We start from the raw sequence: 24,806 nt of genomic DNA on the forward strand, positions 1-24,806 counted from the left end.
CAACCTGGCTCTCATTCACACTTAATCTACCATCCACGTTATTCAAAGATTCTTCCATTGATGTAATTTGATTAGAATGTCTCTTTATAATTTCATTAAGCACATCAATCTGTTTCTTATTTTCCTGGTTCATAGTGTCCATTTTATTCTGTAGTTTGTCATTTTTATTGAAATTTCTTGTAAACTAGTTACAAGAGACTACAGTTCTCTTTTTCATTCCATTCTCTTGTGAGGAAGCTTTATAGTGACTCATAGCTTCTCTTAAGAGAAAAAACGTCTGTCAGTAAAAAAAAAATAGTGTCCTCAAAATCAGATTTCCTTGCTGAATTATTTTTACTTCTTGTTTATAGTTATGTAGAGCGAGTTTGAAGACACTTTTTCCAGTTTAAATGTAAAAAATCCTTAAGAACAACTGAACAGAGGCAGAACAAACTTGTTATGCTGCTAACTACTTGGCATCTTAGCCACACCCCCCCCTTATAAAATGTTTTTATTGTATGCATGCACCTTGATGGTCACCTCACAGTAGGCCTTCAGACACATTCAAGTATTTCAAAAATTGTCAAATGGTCAACTTTGTTGAAGACAAAACACAGATAAATAAGGACCAGTGTAGAGTAATAATTTGATCCCACACTGCTTCTTTCTTAGAATGACCTTAATACTTTGACAAGCTTAGAATCCAGACTGAAAGGGATTCCAGAGCCCATGAGTGTTGAACTACCCTGAGTTGCTTACCCACAACGTTTTAAGTATCCTCCCCCATAAACTAATGAAACATCTTATATTCTCCCCTTCATATCTTCACACCCAGCTGGTGCACACTGCAGTTCTCAAGCATTTAACTCCCCCTTCCAACTTACTTTTACAATCTGCAATGTCTGAGATAAAATTACAGATTTCTGGAGAGCATGTGAGCCTCTTGTCAGGAACTAGCCTTAGAGTAGTGCTAGTGTTTCCCTTCTGGTGAGAGAATGAACACAAGGACATTAATTCTAGCTCTCTTATAGGCTATAAATTACCGCAGATATTGAGATCCACTTCTAAGGAACCAGGTTGGGATTAGTGCCACTGTTTTGCTTCTGGTGAATGAAGGAGCTAAGGGGCATTGATTCCTCGCTATCTCTAATTGGGTGTTGTGTGTGGTACTTTCAAAATTAATCTGGTTGCCATTTTTGGTAGAAATCTCTTTAGTTTAATTTTTACATTAAAGTACTACTATTCAGTGCTAGGATTCTGAGCAAAAAAGTGACACTGTTTGAAGATCTTAATGTCACTCAAATGCATACATTCCTGTATTTAGATACTGAAAATTGGTTTCAAGGGACTGATAACACTCCCTGCTTGCCAGGGTGCTGTGCCTGTCTTTCATCAGATCATCCTGGAGTGGTGAATTCATACTGTTATTTACCTGCTACCCATTACATTACACAGAATCTGTTATGACACTGATTTGGAATTCCTGTACATTTTAATTAGACTAATTAAAGCTATTTATTGGCAAGTATAGATTTCCTTCAGTGTCCCTTGGTAACCATTGTAAGTTTCTCAGTAAGTTGAATTCTATACCTGTTCCTCCCAATATGCTGATACTGGGTGAATGGAAATCTTACACAAATTTTATACAGCAGCTATTAGTTCCGCAGTGTTAATCAGTACTATTTCCACAGACCAAAACAGTGAAAATTTCTATCTGAGGTAACCGCTTCATCATTAAAAATTTTGCATCTACTTGTCCTTGTACTGATGCCATTCCTTCCTTTATGAAATGTGACCACCAAATTGTCATCTTTCCCCTCAAAATTAGTACCACCTTACTTAATACTTCTGCCACTTTCAGAGATTACTCTGAAGCCAACCTAGTATCTCTGGTTGGGGGCCTGATGAACTTTAAAAACACTTTGACTCTGATGATTCAGTCAGTAAAGCTGCTGCACATACATATGTTTTTTGTGCTCATCTAAACAGGTTTATAAAGTGCCCCATCCCCATTAGACATAAATACAGTGGAAATTCATAAATAAATCCCTATGGTGGAAATCATGAAAAAACAAGTTTTTAATAAGTGGAAAAAAAAACTTTGTTTCATATAAAGGTTCCCCACCTTTCAGCTTAAGAAGCTGAAGCCCACCATTAGGAAGACAAAGGATAGTTATAAAATGAAAGTAGCCACCTATTCCAGTGATAAACATAAGGTATTTTTGACTTCATTAAGAGAATTATAAGTAAAACATAACACTGGATCAAGTTCCATTTGAACAGCAATGCCTATTCTGATCTCAAAAACACAACAAATGTCCTAAATAACAAATTCATTTCCGGTGTCAACCCTCCCACTCACCCCATGTTCCCTCCTTTGAATCCCAAAAATTGCCATGGACCAGACTCTAGAAGCTCTATCCCAAAGTAAAAAAGCAGCTTCATGGGCCCATAGAATATATCAGGGAGTCTTCTAGCTAGTGCCAACTACTGCTTTGCAGAACCCCTTCTAAATCCTTTCAACCTTATTCTCTTCTGTAGAATGGCTATCATGGTTCCACTTTGTAATGGCGATGCTATCCTAGACTTTGGCAGCTATCATCCTATTAGCCTCACCAGCATCATCTGTAAAATCATGGACTGTGTCTTGGTCCCTTCATAAGCATGGAAACTGGTGACCTACAGTTTAGCTCCATAAATGCAGTTCCTGTCTCCTTAGTCTGATTAATTTCTTTGAATGTTTAATGGATACCATTGATAAAGCCCATTCTGTTCGTGTTGTTTGTTTGGACCCTGATGAAGCCTTCTATATGATTCTCCTTGCTGGCATTACTGACAAACTCACTAGCCTAAGCATTAACCTCTATGCATCTCATATGGGCTTTCTGATTGGATTAATATAGTAACAGTTGATGGTGCCTTGTCAACCAAAATGCCACTAGTTGTGTCTCTCAGGGCTGTGTCATGGGTACCTTCCAGTTTGTCATCTACTTATCTGTTGGTAAAGCAGATACAAAGGTCTATGGGTAGCCATGTTTTCTCACTGGAACTGTGAGCTGTTATGGTATCCTCCACAGACAACCGATATCCTCCAAGAGGAACATTCCACAGGCATCACTTAGTGTAATGACCATAGCCTTAAGCTTGATGCCAAAGAATGTAATGTAGCTGCCTTTGGAAAACAAGTCAGTTCTAGGAATTACCATGTAATAGGGCCCCATTTAAGACTGACATGGTCATTGCAGATTTTTTCCTTCATCAACCACAAGCAATCCTTTGATCTTCATATATTAGTTATTCTAGGAAATTTTTGTTTCTTTCCTTATTAATTGCCAAGGATATATTCTATAAGCCTAAAGATGTCATACACCCCCACCCCCCGTGCTTTCCACAGTAGGCCAATCATAGAATGCAGTGTGCCTTTTGGAATGTGTTGCTGTAAACACCTTGCACAACTAGAATGAGCATAATATTTATTAACTAAAGGAAAATCAAATGACGAAGTTCCTATAGTTACCTGGTGGTATTAAAATCCCTATCGCTTTTCCCTGTCTCATGCCACCGCCTGTGTGCTAAGTGCTTCACCTTCCTAGATATAAAAAACCCTTTCCTACTAGATTTCTAAATCCTGAGCAATACTTGAAATATTAAAACACTCACTACATAGACCTTGAACCTTCATTGCAGTGGAAACAGAGAGGTTTCTCACATAAAGAATATGCTTTCTATGGATCATGCTCCCCTTGCATGATAATCAGTGTAACAAATTAGCCTACTTCCAATTTCTGCCTTGATGATTGGATAATTACCCATAAATATACTCTGAGGGTAAGTAGTATGGATGTCATTAGCATGGTGGTAACCCCTCCTCCTAAACTCTTTCTCTGGCTTGCATGGCAAGGCTTTACATTGTCACCCAGGGTGTCTACCTAATAAGTACATTTGAGCCTAATAACCACAGGGGATGTTGGAGACAGAGAGGTAGCTTTCCTGGATGCCTGAATCCAAAGTAAGATTCTTGAAGATATGTATAATCAAGGCTTCCTTTGCAATAGATGGAAAGATACCTATAGAGCTCCAAGTTGTTTGTTTATGGCTGCAGAAACACCACTCAATCACACATCATTTCCTGATGTACGATAACAGTTGTCAGGTCCTGTAGCAGTGGACAGCCTTCACCAGCTTTCAAGATTAGCTCCTATTGCTGATTAAATATATGCTACCATGGTAGGGAGACCAACAAAAGTTCTCCATAATTCAAAAGATGTGGTCCTTCCTGGATAGTATGGTCACTCTCAGTCTTCTGGAACGGTGAGCATTCTTCTTCAGCAAGGAGTCCTTGGAAGGAAAACTTCATCCAGGGTTCATTATAATTCAATTAAAAAATACAGTCCTCTGTGATATCTAAACAAGCATTTGCAAATAAAGTAGTGCCTGTTTGGTTGTACACCACAGTGCCATTCTCAACACTTAAATCCCAGGGGATGTGAATAGATTCATAGATTGTTACTAGGCTAATGATCCAATGGATATTTCTAAGCCTAGCCAAGTTTTCCCCAAAGAATATTGATGTCATGCATCCAAATACAACATTGAGGGCCAGGCATTTATAAGCTACCTCTGTCCATAAGGACCATGGATCCCAGACCCGGTGTAAATTTCATATTCTCCATCCACATGTCTAGGTTGTGCTTAAATTGGGTAACAGAAAACTCTGCATTACATGGATGCAAAGCCTGTTCCATAGGAGGGGCAGTCTTTGGGGCACTTATCTGTCTCTCTAGTTTGTTCTGTTTATGTTACAGACAAAATTCAGGTCTCTAGACCTTGAATTTCTGGTAGCCTTTGACGTATGAATATGTAGGAGATTCATAAGTGTGGGGTTTGTAGATGCCTTGTAAGCCAGGCATAGATCACCCCTCAGCATTCTATAGGTGACTGAGTAGAGGGAAGGGGCTTTAAGGCGCTGTGCACAAGGCAGGCTTGTTAAGCCTTGTAATCTTTTTGTAAGGTACCTTTGAGGTTGCTCTAGTTGATGCATGCCTAGCTAGCATACTCACTGAGACATTTCTCTGATTCTCTCCAGATGTTATAGTTTCATGAGCGGTCAAGAAATTGACCTTTTTGCCACTCAAGAGAATGCTTTCTACTTCTTCTGCATGCATCATGGTAATGGTGAGTTTGTAGTGTTTGGATTTTCTGTGGCATGGGAAATTCTTCTTACTGTTCTTACTGTTTCTTCACCTCATCACTAAATTCAGGGGAGAAGAACCAATGCTTGTTTTGAAGATTCTTTGGTGACAGAGAAGGTTGTAGTCATAGGTTGTCAGGTCTGTGGAAACAGATGAAGATCTCCTTGTTCTAGCCATGAGGTTCTCATGGTTAGGGAGACCATCCCCCTCTACCCAAGGCTTGTCTTATGTTGCAGACCTTATGATCTCATCAGACCTTTAAGCTTGCAGAAGTAATCTTGACTTTGGGACGGTCTTTTACCTGACATACTTATTCTGCCAAGTGGCAAATGTTCTGCATTTTGGTGAACTGGTATCTGATACCTCCTCAGCCATCTGATTGAGGTCATCTTTATGTAGTTCAGACAGTTGTATGATGCATGTGTCAGCTGTTTTGTGTTCCTTTTGTAATTGCACTGACCACAGTTGTGATTCTTGGATTAACAAGACTGAAAATTTGAATACGGAAGATGTATCCTCACCACAGGTTGTGCTACATCATAGTATTTCATCAGGGCTGACCTTTGGTCAGCTGGTGCCCTAGGCAAAAGGGCTCCACAGTGCCCCCCGCTCACTACCCGATGCCCCCATTCTGGTCTACCTACATCATCCTGATTACTTTTTTCTTCATTGTTCTTACAGTTTGTCTTACTCTTCAGTTTTTCCCGTATTCATTAAACAGATTTTTAAAGAAACTATTTCTTTACTAAAAAAAAAAAAAATAAACAAATAAATACTGGAAAAAGTGCCCCTGCTAGAGTGGCACCCTAGGCAGCCACCTAATTGGCCTATGCCTAAGGCTGGCTATGTATTTCACTTACTTTGAGATTTATCTTAAGGGTTACTATATAGGTATTAGGGGACTGGGCAACCTAGCCCCTGTAGCTGGGGATAAAGTCCCTCTGTAAAAAATGCTTTAATAAATTTACAAGTTGTGAAGTTCAGTCTGTTTTCTTTGCTATCTGTCTTGTATGTTATTTGCATATGTGTGGGACTGTCATTTACTGGTCTTACACTGCTGATTGAGAAGCAGCTTTTATGACTTTATACGAGTAGAAATGTGGCTGCGTATCAGTTGGTCAAGCACATTCTTAAAGGTGTGTTACATCTCTACTCATTTTTGAAGACCTACCCCACCCCAATGTCTTGCATTAGATATAAACTTGGGGATTGCAAGGCTTGCTTTACTTTCTTCTTGAATCCATTAGATCAGTAGTTTTTGGTGCTGAAGTTTACATTTTAGAAAATGCTTTTTCTGTTGATAATTATCTTTGGTTGTAGAGCCTCAGAAATGCAAGGCTGTTGTGTGTTGGAAACATCTCTTTGATGAGCCTGGTCTGCAAGGCTATGGAGTGTATCATCATGGAACTTATAAACAATGACACTGGTAATCACCAAACTCTGGACCCTACCCAGTTTGGGTTTGTAAAAGGCAGATCATGTCTCCTAAACCTGATAAACTTCTTTGAAGCGGTCACCAAAGCCATAGATGAGGGTAAGGTGGTTCACACAGCCTATCTAGATCTTGCCAAGGCTTTTGACACCATCACCACTCTGGAATTATAGACAAACTCACTAAACTAGGTATAAATCCCTATGTCATAAGATGGGTTGCCAAATGGCTCACTGACAGAACCCACAGTGTGAAAGTAGCAGACTCTAAATCCAACTTCAGACCAGTGACAAGTGGAGTACCAGAGTTCAGTCCTAGGTCCACTTCTGTTTGGTATCTACTTCTCTGAAGTACTGGCTAATACAGAAGGTCTTTGGCTAACAAAGTTTGCAGATGACTGCAAACTAGGAGCCATAATCAAAACTCCTAATGATGTGGACATCCTACAAAAGGGCCTCACTGAGACAGATGCCTGGTGTCAAAGCCATGGCCTCAAGCTCAATAACAAAAAGTGCATTGTCATCCCTTTTGGTAAAAACTCTGTACCCATGAACTACCACATAGGCGGTAGTCTACTTAACACCAAAAGTGTGATAAGAGACCTTGGGACACAGGTGGACAGTAGTCTCTCCTTTGATAATCACATTGCCACAGTAGTCAGGAAATCCTTCTACGTGGCACACCTCATCACAAAAGGTTTCTCATCCAGGAAAAAAGAGGTCATTGTTCCCCTCTACTCATCACTCATTAGACCCATTATAGAGTACAATGCCCCTTTTGATATGTACCTCACAAGACATCTACCACAACTGGAAAGGCCAAAGAAATGCCTCACAAAGAGGATTACCGGCCACAAACAGATGCCCTACGCAGACCGTCTCAAAAAACTCCAGCTTTACTCTGTCACATATCGCCTACTCAGAGGCGATCTCTGCCTAACCTACAAAGCTATGTCAAACCCAGAGATGTTGGACATGCTCCACATAAAGAAATCCCAATCCCTCCTAGCTACACGCTCTAGGGACCTAAACCTTGTCACCACAATAAACGGAACATGCTGTAGGGATAGATTCCTGTCCCAGAGACTTCCCATACTCTGGAACAAACTACCTGTCTATATCAAACAAAGCTCATTAGCAGTCTTCAAGAAAAGTCTTGATGATTGGATGGGAGATAGGAAATTCACCCCAGTGATCACCTGTGGCTCTGCTTGACAGGGGCACAGGAAAATAATTTTCTTGTGTGGCAAAAGCCAGGGTACTATTTGGCTAGGTTTATATAGGCACTAGGGCCAATAGCCTGGTACCTACCTATGAACCAGCCTATATTTTCTTTTAAAGGGCATTTATCAATTGTACTTGAACTAGTCTGTTTGTATTCCTGTTATCTTCACAAATACCAAAACCACATGGAAGTGAAATGTTCACACCCAGGCTGTGCTTTATCAGATCAGGATTTGCCTGAAGTAGAGACAATTTTAATAAGTCTGAGCTTGAGTAGCTGTTTTTCTTTTTCTTTGTTCCAGGTAGTAAAAAGCTGTATTTTGACAAGTAATACCTTTCCAAATGGGTTGCTGACTGCATCAGCTTTTGTCATTGCTCATCACCTTAGAAAAAGGTTTGCCAAAGCAATGTTTCCATTGCAGACCTTTGTGCTTTTAACCATTAGTGTTTCATCATTGATTCTAGGAAGTCAGGTCTGCTTTAGTACTTCTGTACTTCAGGACTTAGCCTTATGATCTTTTGGGATTTTAGCTGTCAGACTCATTTCATGCTAGTAGATTTACTCTTTAGGCTTCTTCCCAGTTAGATGGCCTATCAAGGATGGTCTCCAGTGTTTTGATGTTTTCAATAATTGCCATTTGATTAGGGGAAATTGATTGCAAGTAAGACATTTTAATCTGTTCCTTGGTGCAAGTTATATTGATGGGTTTTATATTTCCATGCAGTGATTGCAAGGATGTATGTTAATTAAAGAGGAGAAATGATCTTATAAGTCTTCAATAAAATTTGAAATTAGTGGCTTTCTTCATATACCTTCTGCTGGACTTTCTGTTTTATAATTTGCAGACATAGCCACCATTTGAAAAAAAAAGCCTGAAAATAAAATAGGTGTGTATTACCAGGCTTGTTACTTTTTGGTGATTGAGGCCTGTAGTTATATAATGCTATGAATGCTGAATATGGAGCGTGATGGTCTTGGTGGTCTGCCTCTGGTCAGGTTTACCTGGTTAGTTATACTTTCATGTTAACTTTTTCCTGCTTATAATATGAAAAAAAGGTTAGGTTAGAAAAAAAATACAATAAAAGATGATATTCTTCACTTTAGCTTCAAAAAAAGAGAAGATAAAATGGAATAACAAAGATCATACGTGCAAAAGTCTATCTTAACTTTACAGATATGTGGAGTGAGTTTTTAGTCTATCAAATATTGTTTAACAAGTGGAGAATCATCTTATTAACCTCATCAAAATCAAAGACCAACAGATGGTGGAAAAAAGCACTTTTACTGTTTGTGTGAATTCTGGGCTGAGTAGACTGGCCTTGGTTTTGGTCAGTAGTAGTATTCAATGAATAATAACCTCACATACCTATAGAATGTAAATCATATACACTGAAGAAAGAAAACCATGTGGGACAGAGTCGTCTTGCAGATGACCGTGGTATATGTTGACTGGAGTGCCTTACCTTCTGTAACATGATATTTTGTTTTACAGCATGCAGCAGAACTGGAGCAAAAACAGAATGAATCTGAGAACAAGAAGCTTCTGGGTGAAATAGTTAAATACAGCAATGTAATACAGGTACGTTGACAGATAATCTGCCTTGTCTTATTGTAGAATGATAAAACTCCTGACAACTCTTAACGAAAGATGGTAAGTTAGAGCTTTGTACACATGTAGCACTTTGCCCGCATACATGTTTTTTTTAAGTTATAGTAAAGTGGCTACTTCTGTTGTTTGTATGATGTACTTCAGTTTTCCAAGTCCCATTTGTTTTGCACATTGGTGTACTAGTTTCAATAGGAATTGTAGACTAGATTTTATAGTAGAAAATGGTGAGCTATCCTTATTCAGTTAGCAGAAAAGATTTTGATTTTCAGCTCCAATGTGCATGATCTGCCACATCTGTTCACTTTAGTGCCATATCCTCTGTAACACCCATGCGTTTTACAGCATGCCACAGAACTGAAACAAAAGCAGAATAAATGTGAGAACAACAAGCTTCTGGGTGAAATAGTTAAATACAGCAATGCAATGTAGGTTCCACAGTTCATTGAAGCCTTTTTGTTATCTAGTATCCAATCAGGAAAAAGATGACAGGCGTTTTCTGTGTTGATCCTATAATACTTATTGCACATTTGGCTGACTTTGTAATGTTTTATTTTTCTTTTTGGTTGCTAATTTATATTTTTGGTCGAGCGATATGTTGGATCTGAGTGCAAGCATTCCTGGCAGTTTTATTAGATAGACAGAGAGAGAGAGAGAGAAAGAGAGAGAATTGATCACTTACATGCTTTAGATTTTATGCTTTACTGGTGTTAAGATTTAATCCAGTAAAGCATATACACAATAGTTGCTGGACTTTTTTAAGCCGGTGGAACAAGGGCTTAATGAAAAGATATGTCAGCAACAACACGAACTGTCTGTGCTTTATGGGTAAGCAGCTACTGAAGTTTTCATGCATGAACTAATTGATAAGATACTCCGCTATGAAACCAGACTGCTTGAGCAAAAGAAAAAGAAACTGTGTAGGGATTTAACAGATTTCACTAACCAGCATGTCTTTACTTGGCCAAAACCTGCACAGTCTGTAGAGCAGTCTACTATCAACCGCAATTTGCGATTTATGAGAGAAACCAATGGGCAGTCAGAGGTACCATCAACAGCCTACCAGCAGAGGAGAGGGTGAGTCCAATAATTTGAGCGGCATGAGAGAACGAGGGCGGAGCATCGGGTACAGTCTGAAGAGACTACCAATGCACTCGGGGAGGAAGAGGAAACAAGGAATCAACAGCCAGGAGGGAGTGTCCTTTCACCAAATGAGGCACATTCTGTTTACTCCACACCGATGGAAGTGCCATCGTCCTCGGCAACCAATGATAAGGCAACAACTGCCTTTACAACTACAACCGTGGTAAGAAGGAAGATTAATATGGAAGGAGGACAACAACAGGTTTTTCCTGTTCTACCCCTACCGTTTTGAGCAGGGAGGAGAAAATCTGTGGAACAGGACATTTATAGTGGCCAGAAATGGAAAGAGGCACTAGGTCAGTTACAAACTCACACTTTGAAGAAAATGTGGGAGTATGGGCAGGAGAGTTAATATTTAATATTTCCAAATATGAACTGTCTGCAGCTGAGACTTCTTTATTAAACAGAGGTTTAAATTTTATACCTTAGACTAAAAGGGACATTAGTGAATTTCTCTTATGCCTACGTATGTTTACTAGAAATGTAACATTGAAACAACAATTTGGAAATGACAATGAGGCAAGGGATGTTCAGGTTAAGAAAAACAGTCTGTATGTACCAATATTGCCGCATAATATAGAAACCTTCTTAAAAGCTTGTGAAAATGCCATTTATAGCACAGGAAACAGTTTTTTTAGAAGAAGGAAAGTATAATTTGACAAAGAGTGAGCACAAAGCATTGTGTGACTTGCAGACTAATGATAGTATAGTTATAAGACCTGCTGACAAAGGGGGACCAGTGGTGATATTGAATGCTGACTTTTATAATACAGCTATGCAAGAAATGTTATTGGATCCAAATGTATACGCTGAAGTACCAACAACAATTGTGTTTGAAATGAGTGAACAGATTGTTAGTACCTTATATGAATGCATTTGTATGGAACTATTAAGTAATGATCTTTTTAATTATTTTACTGTTGAAAATCCACTCATACCTCAAATTCATGGCCTCCCCAAGATACACAAAGACCCATATAACCCGAAATTTAGACCTATAGTAGCAGGGGCAGGATGGCTAACAGAACCCATCTCTATATACCTGGATAAGGAATTGAAGACAGCACTCAATGAATATGTATATGTCTTGAAAGACACAGAACAGTTTTTACTGGACCTTTATGGGGCAGTGAAGCAAATGGGAACAGCAGATACGGGGATGCTGGCCACACTAGATGTAGTGTCTTTATTTACAAGTATACCCAATGACCAGGGGATAAGCATGGTGAAATCAGTGTTGACAAGGCAGGGAAAGTCCTCTAATACTAAGATAGACTTTCTCTGTATGTTACTAGAATTGGTACTAGAGCACAACATATTTATGTTCAATGGCATATGCTGTAAGCAGTTGTCAAGGGTTGCCATGGGCACAAGTTGTGTCAACACATATGCAAACCTGGTTATGGTTAACTGGGAATATGAACATCTATTAGGCAATCCCAAAATAGCCTTTTGTAGCCGTTTTGTAGATTATCTTTTTATTTTTTTGGAAAGGTGATGGTGAACAACTTAAATCCCTATATGCATACCTAAATACTCCTAGTGACCATTTAAAAGTTTATGATGAACTGTTTTGAGATGAGTTTAGACTTCCTGGACATTACCATATACAGAGAAAATGACCAATGGATTACGAAATTACATAGGAAACAATGTTACAGGCCATCTTTTCTACACAGAAACAGTATGCATAACCCTAAGATTTTTTCTAATGTAATCAGAGGTCAGGCAATGAGAACATCTCATCTATGTTGTCAAAAGGAAGTGTATAGAAATGAGTTAACTAAGCTAAGAACAGGTTTCATTAATAGGGGGTATAGTGAACATGAAACTGATAAGGTGTACCACAATGCACATAAGGAAAGGTAAAGCTAAGCCCTACTTCTCTGATAGAGTAGGTAGTGACAAGGTAGGTATTAGGAATAGTGTATTATCATACATTCAGATGGTTTTACTATATACAAGGGATGTGAAAAGGTTTGAAACCATCATACGACAAATTTGGCATATGTTGTTAGTAGATGAGGATACTACCAACATAGTGGGTGGACAACCACATTTTGTAATTAGAAATAAGAAAAATCTGAAACAGCAGCTTTGTTATCCAAGGACACCTGCTCTGATGGATAGCACAGTGAATGGCACCCATAGATGTGGAAAATGTACACAGTACATTTATATAGATGAATCAAGTTTTTTTAAGCAACCTGAAACAGGGCGTGCATGGGAGCTAAGGAATTCTGCTTATTGCAGTACTAAGAATGTAGTGTATGTAGCTCACTGCAGAATATGTTTCCATTTCTATGTTGGCAAAACTAACAGTCACCTTAGGGAACAGATAAGGGATTACCTTTACTGCACTAAAAAAGGGCAACTGTATAGTGCTTTGGTTAAGCATACACTGGATAAGGGGGATGACCACATATTTTTGTTTCACGTTTTACACATTAAGAATGTCAGCAATAGGATGGGGGACATAGTCAATATTACCGAAAATATTGAAGTAAAATGGATTTTGCATTTAGAAGCACATAGAGGTTTGGGTTTGAATGATAGTGTTCCATTGTAGCCAGTGCTAAAATCTAGAAAGTTAAAATAAAATAAAAAATAATATTACTATTTTAACAAGAGAAGACTACATAAACACATGCAGGGCTTTCGGTCAATATGACAGTATTTTTTGAGCTGCTTCTAGCATAGATATCATTAAAGACATGCATTTGTTGAGATGTATGTATTAAAGCATATGCATTTACTAAATGGACAGCATGTGCATTTATTAGGCTGAATATATGTATTCATTAAGTTGTTGAGTGTGTACTGCTAATACTTTTATATATATATATATATATATATATATATATATATATATATATATTTATATATATTTTTATGCTTATATCTATGCACATAAGTAGTTACTAAATGGGAAACATGAGTGTATGTATTTATTCATTGACTTTTTATGTATTTTATTTATATTTATCCACATGTTCTTGTCTTTACATTTTGTGCATGTGGTTTTTAAACAGAGTTTTTCTGACTTCAGCAATTAACTAAGGGAAAAACCTAACCATAGTAATTAATTGACTGCCGAGTGCTGAATTAACTTTGAGTGGTAGGATTGGTTGTTCTAGTAATGAATTAAAGTATTTAAGTGCTGTTGCTGTTTGAATGAACTGTCTGATGAAGCAATGGTTACCATTGCGAAAGCGCTCACCATTTTGTATTAAAAAAGATTTTACTTTGTCGTGGTTCAGCTTCTTTATTCCAGCTACCTTCCTAATGGGCACCTGTGTTTCAACATTTTCAACTTCTGGGCTGGTTTGGATTTATTTGTTTGCTGCTTGATATTAATATCTGTTTAAATGTTAATTGTTAAACTGATTTAGTTGTTTGCTATATAAGGAATACAGTGTGATGCAACTTTAGAGCCATTTAAGATGAGTCACTGAGGTTCCAGATTGTTGGTTGTCCTAATAAACTTTTTGCACATTCAACTGACTCATGTTTTGTTTTCCTTTTTAACCTGCAATGCCCTAAATTGTGTATTGTCTGTCCCTGAACCTTGGGATAGATGAAAAGGTGAGACAGAATCCAGTAGTATCACCAGATTAAATAAAGAGCAAGCACAGACACATGCTTGGGCTTGGTCAGTCCTGTGATTACATATGCAAATGATGTAAGCTTTAACAACTTGGTATGTCATCTGTTGATCTTTCATTAGTAAATGCATTCCAGTGATACAGTGACATAATGTGGTAACATTCCTCCTCATAGAAAATATTTAAAAAAAATGCTTGCCAACATAAGGCAAGTGAAACAGGTGTACTTCCACTTTTTTAAAAATAATCTTGTATGAACTTGCATAGGTATCATGTATGGCATGTTGATTTTACAGCAGATAAATAATATACGACCACATGTTATTAGATAAGATGGCAAGGCAGCTGCTATGGGATTCCTTCTCTTTGTAAGGGGGTCAGTATATGGCATTCATAGCTGGCCTTAGGCATAGGCCAGCTAGGTGGCTGCCTAGGGCGCCGTTGTAGCAGGGGCACTTTTTCAGTATTTATTTGGTGTAGGTAGACCAGGATGGGGGCACCAGGTGGTGTGGGGGGCGCCATGGAGCCCTTTTGCCTAGGGTACCAGTTGACCTAAGGCCACTCCTGTGGCACTGGATAGGTAGAGTTATATAAACTATTACACTGTCATTCTTAGAAGATTGGGAGCCCTGCTGCTAGCAAATGCTACATATAGAACCACAAAATCTAGGAAGCACACTACATATCTTTACATCAGGAAATTAGAGCCGTGACTTTCATAAAAAATATTATCAGACTCCAGATAAAATTTCTATTGTGTCTATGGTGTGCCTTAAACAAATGCCTCACTCTATTTTTGACAAAGCCCGACTTTAAATAAATAAAATAAATGGAATACACTGGAATTCCTCAATAGCTTCGGCCAAAAAAAATGAAATGAAAAGAAAGAGAAGATTCTCCTGTAGGAACCCTGCACTGTAAACATACTTGATTGCAAGAGTTAGGCAAAGCTAATGATATGGTACTTGAACTAAACTTGATGGAGTTGAGCAACCAGAGCCTTTCATTTGAGGTGGTCCCCAGTACCACTTACCTGACTTGTATATCATTAGCTAGGAAGGTTCTGTCTGATGCCTTGAAAATGAAACCCATTTTAGTGTCTAAAATAATCTTCTCATCGGAGTCCTGCTTTCAGATACACATCTGTGCTGACAAACTTGACTTATGCTGTGGAAATTCTGAAGGAAGGACAACCAGTAGCTTGCAGTATGTACAGTTGGAGCTCAGGAAAGAGGCACAGAAAGAAAGTTTTTTGTGAATATGGAAAAAATTACAGCTGTTGTTAAAATCTAAACTAATGTTGGTAGGGCTGCCTAAAACCTGAAGCCCTAATCATGGACTGCTGTGACTTGAGTGGTAGGGATTCGTAGTCAGGTTGTCTAGTATGCAAAGCCATGAATCATTTGTGGAAAAAATCCTACATCATATCGCTGCACCAAGGAGGCACATCTACAGAGTTTAATAACTACAGACCGATAGCGACCCCCCCCCCTCTCCAAAATATTAGAGAAATGCATCCGTATACAGCTGATGCAATACCAAACCTCAAGTAACGTACTGTCAGGAACACTGTCAGAAACAAAAGAAGCCATAAAGATTACAGAGTGTACCACTAAGGGTAAGAAAGGCATTACTATTATGCAAGAAGCCAGGAATTTCCAGAGAGAATATAAAGAATTTACAGTTGTGCTTAGATAGGTTACTGATGCATGTAACTCCATATGAATCGCAGGAGTCATCACTGGGTATATTGTGGGTGCTGTGAAGAGCACTTCTGGCTGACATCAAAGATTGAAACAATATTCATTTCATGAACTTTGATCATACTTTGACTTAGGAATGGGGTCCATTCCCTGCATGGTATTATAAACCAAAAAGACTTGTAGAAATTCTAAAAAGAGACAACAAGTATTAACTTCCAAAAATAATGAGCAGCCTGGTTGTTTTTCTGAAAACAGAAACTTGTACTCATAATTATTGCTTACTTTCAGAGTCTCAGGAGAGTGCAGTTTCATTCCAATGACTTTCAATGATTATTTGCTCTTTGACATGTTTTACACATGCTGTAGTGAGTGCTGTATTTTTTCTAGCTACAAAACAGTGGTTAAATCAGATTTTTTTTCTAAAGCTGTGAATTAGCTAGCTGCATGGATTCTTCCCAATTCAGTTTGTCTGTCAGTGGCATTGTGCCTCTTTTCATTCTAGCGTTAGGTGCTGTCTGACAGCACACAGAAACAGAGATGTGAATGTTCAAAATCCAGTAGGTTTCTGTTCTCAAAAAGATAGGCTGTGAATGCTATTGCATAGTAAAAGACCTGTGAAATAGTTGGTCATTCATGCCCTGGCATGATCCATAACCTGTATTATATACAGTTCAAAAATCTATGAAGTTTAAAATATGAATGCAGATGCATGTCATAGACATTAGGAATAAGTAAAAACTGCAAGAAAAAAACAAGACAAGCTGGAGTTTTCACTATGTAATTCCTTAAACCTTTTAAGACGGGAGATAAATCTGTTGCTACCTACTACGCTTAAAAACATGCAGGACTGGTTAATGATTTAAGGGCGACAACATTGGCGCTACCTACACTAAGTAGCAGAAATAGTAGGAGTAATACTGAGTACATGTTAATGAAGAAGTGTATACTATTTTTATCATCTAGCAATTTAAATCCCAGGGGCTTAAACAGTGAAAGTGAATAGAAGAATCTGCTTAATTCATCTTTGGGGGGATTTGACGTGATGTTCCTCTGTGTTTCGCATTTTTGATACTCTTTTGAATGGCTTCACACCAAGTTGACAGGAGGTTTTTTTATGTAAATAAAGTCTTTTCTTAACATTTATTTTTTAAAAGAGCTGTGAATCCTTTGACCCCCCCCCCCCCAGTGAGAGAGAGAGAAGGCAAATCTACAAGTAGCTTCTGTTGTCTTCTTGTCCAAAAATCAGTCTTCTAAAGAAGGTTAATACATGCAGTAACATAAAATGCCAGCCTTTAAGGGCACACATACCTCCTAAGCCTTAAGTATGCTGAACAGCTTAATAGGTGACAAGATAGAAGTCCTCACTTTGCTGTTCATAGCCAGACTTTGACTAATCGCTTAGGCATTGGAAGAGGATGGATGGGAGACATGAGTATGGAGAAACTAACCATGGTTCACCAGCATGGGTGAAGTAATAGCCACAATTTGTCCATGGAGGAGACCATGACCCATTCTTACATTCACAAAATGTAATACTACAGCTTTAGCAGCATGTGTGGAAACACATGCATGCTGAAATCAGAGTCACAGCAAGGGGGTGCTTGGATTAAAAGTAGAAAGTTGCACTTCTCACCATAAATGAGGGTGCCACTCCTGTCTGTTAGTTCTCACTCCAAGGGGAATTAGTAGGGCCCTTACCTCTGAGAGAACAAATAGGTCAGTAGGAGGACTTTCAGGAAAACAAGATAGAGTGGAGAACAGAAATAAACAAACAAATAAATAAATAAATAAATAAATAAAAATTAATTTCCATGTTTTTGTTTGGCTAACAAAATGTGAGCTGGGGCACATAACACTGCCTGGGAAAAGAACATGAATTAAAACATAAGCCTGGCCATTAGCTGACATTGGAGAGCAAGCGAGAGAGATACGACTGACTCACCTCTCTGTTTGGAGGATGGTAGTGAATGAAAGCATCTAGTGCATGTATCAGTAGAGAGGTCCTTCAGACAACCCCAATTATTTGCCAGAATACTGACAAAAGACCAGAGACATGAAGCATATCCCTTGATTATATCCTTTTGGAAGTAAATCAGTTGTTAACATTACATTTGGTCCCCTGTTGTAACAAGATCATCCATTAAGGGCCATGTCTGCCATCTACTGTGGACAGTAAGTTAAAGCTCCCACCTTGAGAATGCATCTTATGAAGTAAGCACTGCCCCCTTGTTACTTAGACACTCAGCAGGAGCAACACCCATGGTAGGCCTGACTCCTAAGACTGGCCTGTTTTATCACCTGGAATATATGGAAGGTTCCATTCAAGACTGAACATGCTGCTTTTTCAATTATTTTCACCTAGACTCAGCAGAACTTGACTGTGTGCATTAGTGGAAGGGGGGAGTTACCAGATTTTTCCAGCTGCAGAACTTTTGATTGACCATGTTTGAAGCCTTATGGGAATTATGTGCATGGGTTAAGGATCACACCTTCAGGGGACATTCTTTTCCCTTTTGGAATTTAGAATCAAAATATAAAAAGAGTTTTTTCTACTTATTTCTAGTTTAAATATGGAGACGAGAACCTCCTTTGCATTGTTTTTTCAAAGGCTCATCACTGTGAAGTGATGGGGATGTTAGTAAATGGTATATGTGCCATGAAAGCAGTAGAAGCTGTCTCTTCATCATAGCAAGAACTTTCTGTTAGTGTAGCTGTAGACTAAAACATTATCTATTGTACTTTTGTGTAAAATAAATATTGATTATTGCTTTCTTTGTTCTCATTAAAAACTATTTTGTAAAGCCAGTCAGTGTCCTGCAACAAGGAAAAATTATCGGGAGCGCGATTATAAACTGACATATTCAAAACTACTTCAGGTACTTACAGACAGCAAAAATGATTTGAACCAGAAATATTTGTAGGGCCTGAAGTAAACTAAAAAGTGTTATTCCATTGGCAAAAAAGACATGGAAATATTGGGAAATATTCTTGAAACAAGTGTGAATGGTTTGTAATTGTATTTATTTCTTTTTCTTTTACAGTTACTGCACATTAAAAGCAACAAATACCTCACAGTCAATAAAAGACTGCCAGCTCTGCTAGAGAAAAATGCAATGCGGGTGTCCCTGGATACAGCAGGCAATGAAGGTTCATGGTTCTACATCCACCCATTCTGGAAATTAAGAAGTGAAGGAGACAATGTATGTAACATTAATTGTTGAAACTGCAAATTTTTATTTTGAGAAAGCTAAAGTGCATAGTAGCATTGTACCATGTACATTCTGTTGTGGTTTTGGTAAGAGTTATGTGAATTTTACATGTTTTATTTTAAATGTTGCAGAACAGGAAATTAAGAAATTCAACTTCTTAAGTGTCACTAGGAAGGCGATAGCATATGGCAAGATGCAATATGATTGTTAGTGATGTTCTACAATAGTTCTTCAGATTGCATATCTGTAACAAGCACAGTTCTTTTTTTTCCCTTTTTTTCCAATTTTTATTAAATTTTGTTAATAAACATGGACATAGTATTAAAAATAAACAATATAAAACATAATAACTATTTATACTATATACAAACATCCATGATAAACATTTGTTTTATCCAAGAAAGATAATCAATATTTATCTAAGCATATCACCTGTATATAAAATCCTACAAGAAGACGTGATTACTTTTGACCAAGCTTTTTGGAATTACTCCATAAAGATTATCTCCAGTTATTGGCAGGATAGTCTTTTGTGTGTTACATTTGATGATCTCTGATAAATAGTTTGCATTTCTTTTTTACATACAGATTTTGCTATTGGAATAAACCCAGTAAACATAAGATCTTGCTTATTTTTCCAGTTCAATGTGATTATTTTTCGAGCAATAGCTAGAATTAACCAAAGAACAGGTAACTGATGTCTAGGAATTACACTTGGGGTAGGGACATTGAATAATATCAAAGAGCTAGTAATAAGAGCTAGTAATTTTACAGTTATCAGACCACAGGGCTTTTGCAAAAAATGTCTAAAATCATTCCATTATTGTGTGAGAGTTCTACATTCGATGAACATATGAACCCAAGAATATCACCACACCTCCAGCATTTGCTTTCATTACTCTTGGTTATAAGGTCAGTTCTGTGTGGAGTGTAAAAGCTTCTATGAATATATTTCCAGGTATATAGTCTCCAATATAAAGATCATGAAGTGTTTTTTATTGAATTTAATAAGTGTTTTTTATTATCATTAGATAAAGGTTCACCATTAATCTTTATGGAGTAATTCCAAAAAGCTTGGTCAAAAGTAATCACGTCTTCTTGTAGGATTTTATATACAGGTGATATGCTTAATTTATGTTCAGTGTTCATCGAACTTACACCATATGAATAGTCGGATCAATCTTGGTATAATATCAGTTTCCAGATTTATTGACACACTTACTTTATTTTCAACAAACTATCTTAAAGATTGAATACAGAGCCAATTATCTTGACAGAAATTATATCTGTCTAGGAGAAAGTTCATGGTTGGATGTTCTTATTGTCTATAAACTGGTGCCAATACTTTAGATTATTCTCTTTAAGATTCCACATCTTATTGATACTGAAGGTATCTAGGCAATCTGGTGTATAAGCTATGGAAAATGTAATGAAAAAGGTGTTCTTTAAACTATAATTGTTGTCTATTATGTTTTTGAAAATATAAAATATTTGGATTCTACCATGTGAGAAGTGGCAAAATTTCTTATTATATAAGCAATATTAATGAAGTATCCATAATATTTTGTTAATTCCAAAGGTTTCTTTAAACTGGGTTTCTGAGTTCTCAGAGGAAGTTATATGTATTTCATGTAGGTGTTTCCAGCTAGAGGTATATATGGATGAAATCCAGTGTAGTATTATGTTAATAATAACAGATTTGGAATATAATTCTATGTTGGGATAGCGAATCCCATTACCGTCCCAGGCTGTAACATGCCATTTGTAGGCTGTTCTTGGTTTCTTTGGGAACCATAGAAAAGTTAGTAATAGGAAATCTATTTGTTTAAAAAAATTCTTAGGAGGAGGTAGAATCAATGATTGTATGTAAAATAAAGTCTTGGGCAAAATAATCATTTTTATTAATGTAAGTCTGTCTTCCATGGTGAAAAACTTTTTGTTCTACTTTTTAGTCAAGTCACTGATTATAGCTACCAGTTTAGTGAAGTTAAATTTAATAGCCTCATTCTACTTATTCTTAATACTTATTCCTATATAATCTATTGTATCATTTTTCCAGTTGAATGTATTGTATTTTTGCAAATTGCTATTTATTTTCTTATTGATTACAAGTGTTTTGGTTTTATTTTGATTAAAACTGAGCCCTGAGATTTTTCCAAATAGAGTTATGGCATTCATGATATGTTGAAAGAGCCTTCTGTACCACTGGATGTTAGTAGAATATCGTCAGCAAAAAGCTGAACTTTTGGACAGTATCCCTCATTAACTTGAAATCCTTTGATATTTGGGTTATTTCTAATAAATGAAGCAAAAGGTTCCATTGATAAAGCGAAAAATAATGGGAATAGAGGGCAACCTTGTCTAGTTCCCTTATGAGTTTTTACTGGGGATGGTAGACATGAACCAATCTTAACAAATGCTTTAGAATCCTTATAAATATTTAATGTCTGTTTAGTGAAATCTGAAGTAAAGTTAAATTCTTTAAAGATTTTTTTGTAAGTATGACCAACTAAGGGAATCAAATGCCTTATCAATATCCAGACTAATAATAGTTGTTTCTTGGTTTTGTTTTCAATATCTATTAGGGGGATAGTAGCTTAATAATATTGTTATGCACTTTTCTATGTAAGATAAAGCCAGTTTGATCAAAGTGTATTAGATTGGGTAATATATTCTTTAGTCTTTTGGCCAGGATAGACATGAGAATTGTATAATCAATATTTAACAATGATATGGGTCTATAAGATGCACATAATTGGGGGTCCTTGCTTTGTTTCAGAATGGGGGAAATTATTGAGTACTTCCATGAGGGAGGGAAAATTAAGTCTTGTTTAACCATGGAGAATGTGTCATTACAGCCGAGTGACGTCTCCAGGCGTTTCTGCAGTTACACCCTACTGCTCCTCTAGGCGTCAAATATTGCCTGTTCATGTTTGCATTAATAATTCCAAAACCATGTTACATACAAGGTATTGGAAAATTTTATATTGAAGCATACATGATAGCAAACACAATTGTATTGATATATGACCTCTGTCAATGAGTATTTGTTAAAAATGTAAGGTGATGATTTAAATTTTTAAATGCTGAAGCCATGCCCACTAGGAGTTAAAGATATACACTCAAGAGAGTTCTACTGGAGGGAATGAGTTAATAATAACTTTATTGTGTGCTCTGGAATAATTTTATATATTTCTGGGATTATCCCATCTAACCCTGGGGCTTTATTATCCTTCAAATCAGATTTTTAACTTGTTCTTTCACTTCTGCTAAGGTTATTTGTTTATTTTGGGTACTATTTTGTTGTTTTGACAGTTTAGTCTTGATATTTTCTTGTAGAGATGTATCTATTACATCGTCTGAATCTAGTGGTGATTGCATGTCATTGAGATAATGATTTCTAAAGGCTTCTAATATACCTCCTAAATCAGTTGTTCTTTTTATTGTGCTATTATTCTTGTATTTAATTTCATTAATGTGATTTTGTTTACTTATTTGTTTGGATCTGATAGCTAGTTTATGTAAATGCCTGGGGTTTACTGAATAGGACTGCAGTTTAATCTTTTCTAAGCTTATAGCAACCTTATGATTCAATATTTCTAAGTATTCGTGGTTTAGTTTAGAAATTTCAGTAAGTACTGCTTTATCATTTGATTTTAAATTTAGTTTTAACTTGTCTATTTTGGCTTGTAAATCAGAAAGTTCCTTGTCCCATTCCTTTCTCCTTTGAAAATATCAAGCTTTAACTCCACTAAAGATGCGAACTTTTAATGCATCCCAGAGTATGATATCTGTTACTTCACCTTTATTGTTGTTTTCCATAAATGCATTTATTTTTTTTTAATAACCACTCCTTAAAATCTTTTAACTTAGTAACATAGGCTGGGATTCTTTGAAAAGTGATCATATCATCTTTTTTCACAGTCAAGCTGAACAAAAAGGCATTGTGGTTAGAGAGTGGACATGACTGTATTGCAACATCACTTATTTTAGAGTAAAGAGTGTTAGTCACAAAAATCTTATCAGTAATAGTTTGTGTGCTGAATCGGAAAGAATAATGCGTGTATTGAAGTGAATTTTGAACTCTTAGATTATGTATGTCTCTAAAATTCATTGAGGCTATAAAACTGTTTAACTTTTTAGCTTGTGTCATTAGTTTAACCTTACTATTTTTAGAGATGTCTTCATCTGATAACAAGCAGTTGAAATCTCCCGCCAGAATAATTTCTCCCTTTGCATGTAAAGTAATGAGATCCAAGTATTTTTTCAAATATTTAGTTCCTAGACCAGGAATCCAAAATGAGTTTACCAGTGTGAAGCATTTCTTAATAACTTCTAGCACTACTAAGCTTAACATTCCGCCTTTATCTGAAAAGGTGTTTACAATTTTAGGTAGTGTATAAGTATTATTCCACAGTGCAAAAGTACCTCTCCTTTTGGCTCTAAAGCAGGAAATAGTGAGAACTGCAAAATCATTAAATGAAAATTTTTGCAAATCCTTCTCCACCAAGTGGGTTTCCTGCAAGAAGATTATCTGAGTTCTGTGCATTTTAATGAATTTAATTAAACCAGCTCTTTTGACATTGTTATTTAAGCCATTAATATTTAATGATAAGCATTTATATATCATTTGTTATATTTAGAGCATCAATAATACCTTCCATGTATAATGACAAATTAATTCATAAAGTTATGTATCGTGGATGAGTCAAAAATCTTTAGAAACAAATTCTGAAAACAATAACTAAGTAAACATACATACATGGGACCTAAAGTTCCAGGTTTAGTTAATAAATTAACTAAACCACCCTTTAACACCATCTCACACACCAAAAACATACATAAATAGCTTCTGCTTTAAATGTAGTATATACAAAACAGTAAAGCATTTCTAAGGTAACTCAAACAAATATGAACATGTAAAGTCCATCAGGCAATCACAGTGGATTTGTATGTAATATTGTGTAAACCACTACTAGGTATTGGAAAATAAGGAGTCAGTTTCACCAATTAACTTAGTTGCTTTATCAGCATAAGCTTCTAATAGCTATATATTTTGGTACTTTTCCATTATCGGGGCAACACTTGTAATGAATGTTTTGAGCGGTTGGATTCTTAGCTTGCACTTACAATTGCTGTTGTAATTTGCACTTTATATTACGCTGTAAGCTTTGTTTTTTTTTAATTTGCACTTTATACTGTGTTGCTACCATTCTCCAAACAAACCGCACCTTGTTCTACGGATTATTTATTAAATCCATAGTGATTAGAATGAAGGACACACCTACTGATGCAGTGTTAACTACATACCTGCAACCCATTTGGGATGCACAACGTTGTGTCGGAGAAGTATAGGGGAAATAGCAGTAAATAAATTACCAGCCACTTTTTAGACCTCAGCACACCTCTTAACCTTTTGGTGCTAGCAATCTGGACAGAGCAAAACTGTGGACAGTTTAGCAGTATGGACCCCAGCACTTTATTAATGATAAGAACACTTAACCATTTACAAAAGCAGACAAGGCAGTGGCACTGTCAGTGGATCCTTGTATCCTTGGTATACGTGTTCCACTCAGTTTAGGCAGAATGTTTTTATCACTTTGTGCTGCAATGTTCCATTATATGGTAAATTCTTACGGGTCGTAGAGACTGTTTACACTCAATTGTCTTTCTAGTGGCCCTTTTCAGCTGCTGTTCCTTTCTGCATTGACTC

General features: G+C 36.9%; 1 protein-coding gene across 2 annotated transcripts in view; it reads left to right on the plus strand.

Annotated features, from left to right (window-relative positions):
- The window catches only part of ITPR2 (inositol 1,4,5-trisphosphate receptor type 2), a 2,416,542-nt gene that overhangs the window by 547,419 nt on the left and 1,844,317 nt on the right, over nucleotides 1-24,806 (plus strand). For both annotated transcript variants that reach the window (XM_044087657.1, XM_044087658.1), the window contains exons 4-5: nucleotides 9,320-9,406; nucleotides 18,926-19,084. In XM_044087657.1, coding sequence (XP_043943592.1) covers nucleotides 9,320-9,406; nucleotides 18,926-19,084 — 246 coding nt within the window. The remainder of the gene's footprint in view (nucleotides 1-9,319; nucleotides 9,407-18,925; nucleotides 19,085-24,806) is intronic.

This window comes from Protopterus annectens, chromosome 11.part0, assembly GCF_019279795.1.
Source record: "Protopterus annectens isolate FY-2018-M chromosome 11.part0, PAN1.0, whole genome shotgun sequence".
Lineage (NCBI taxonomy): Eukaryota > Metazoa > Chordata > Ceratodontiformes > Protopteridae > Protopterus > Protopterus annectens.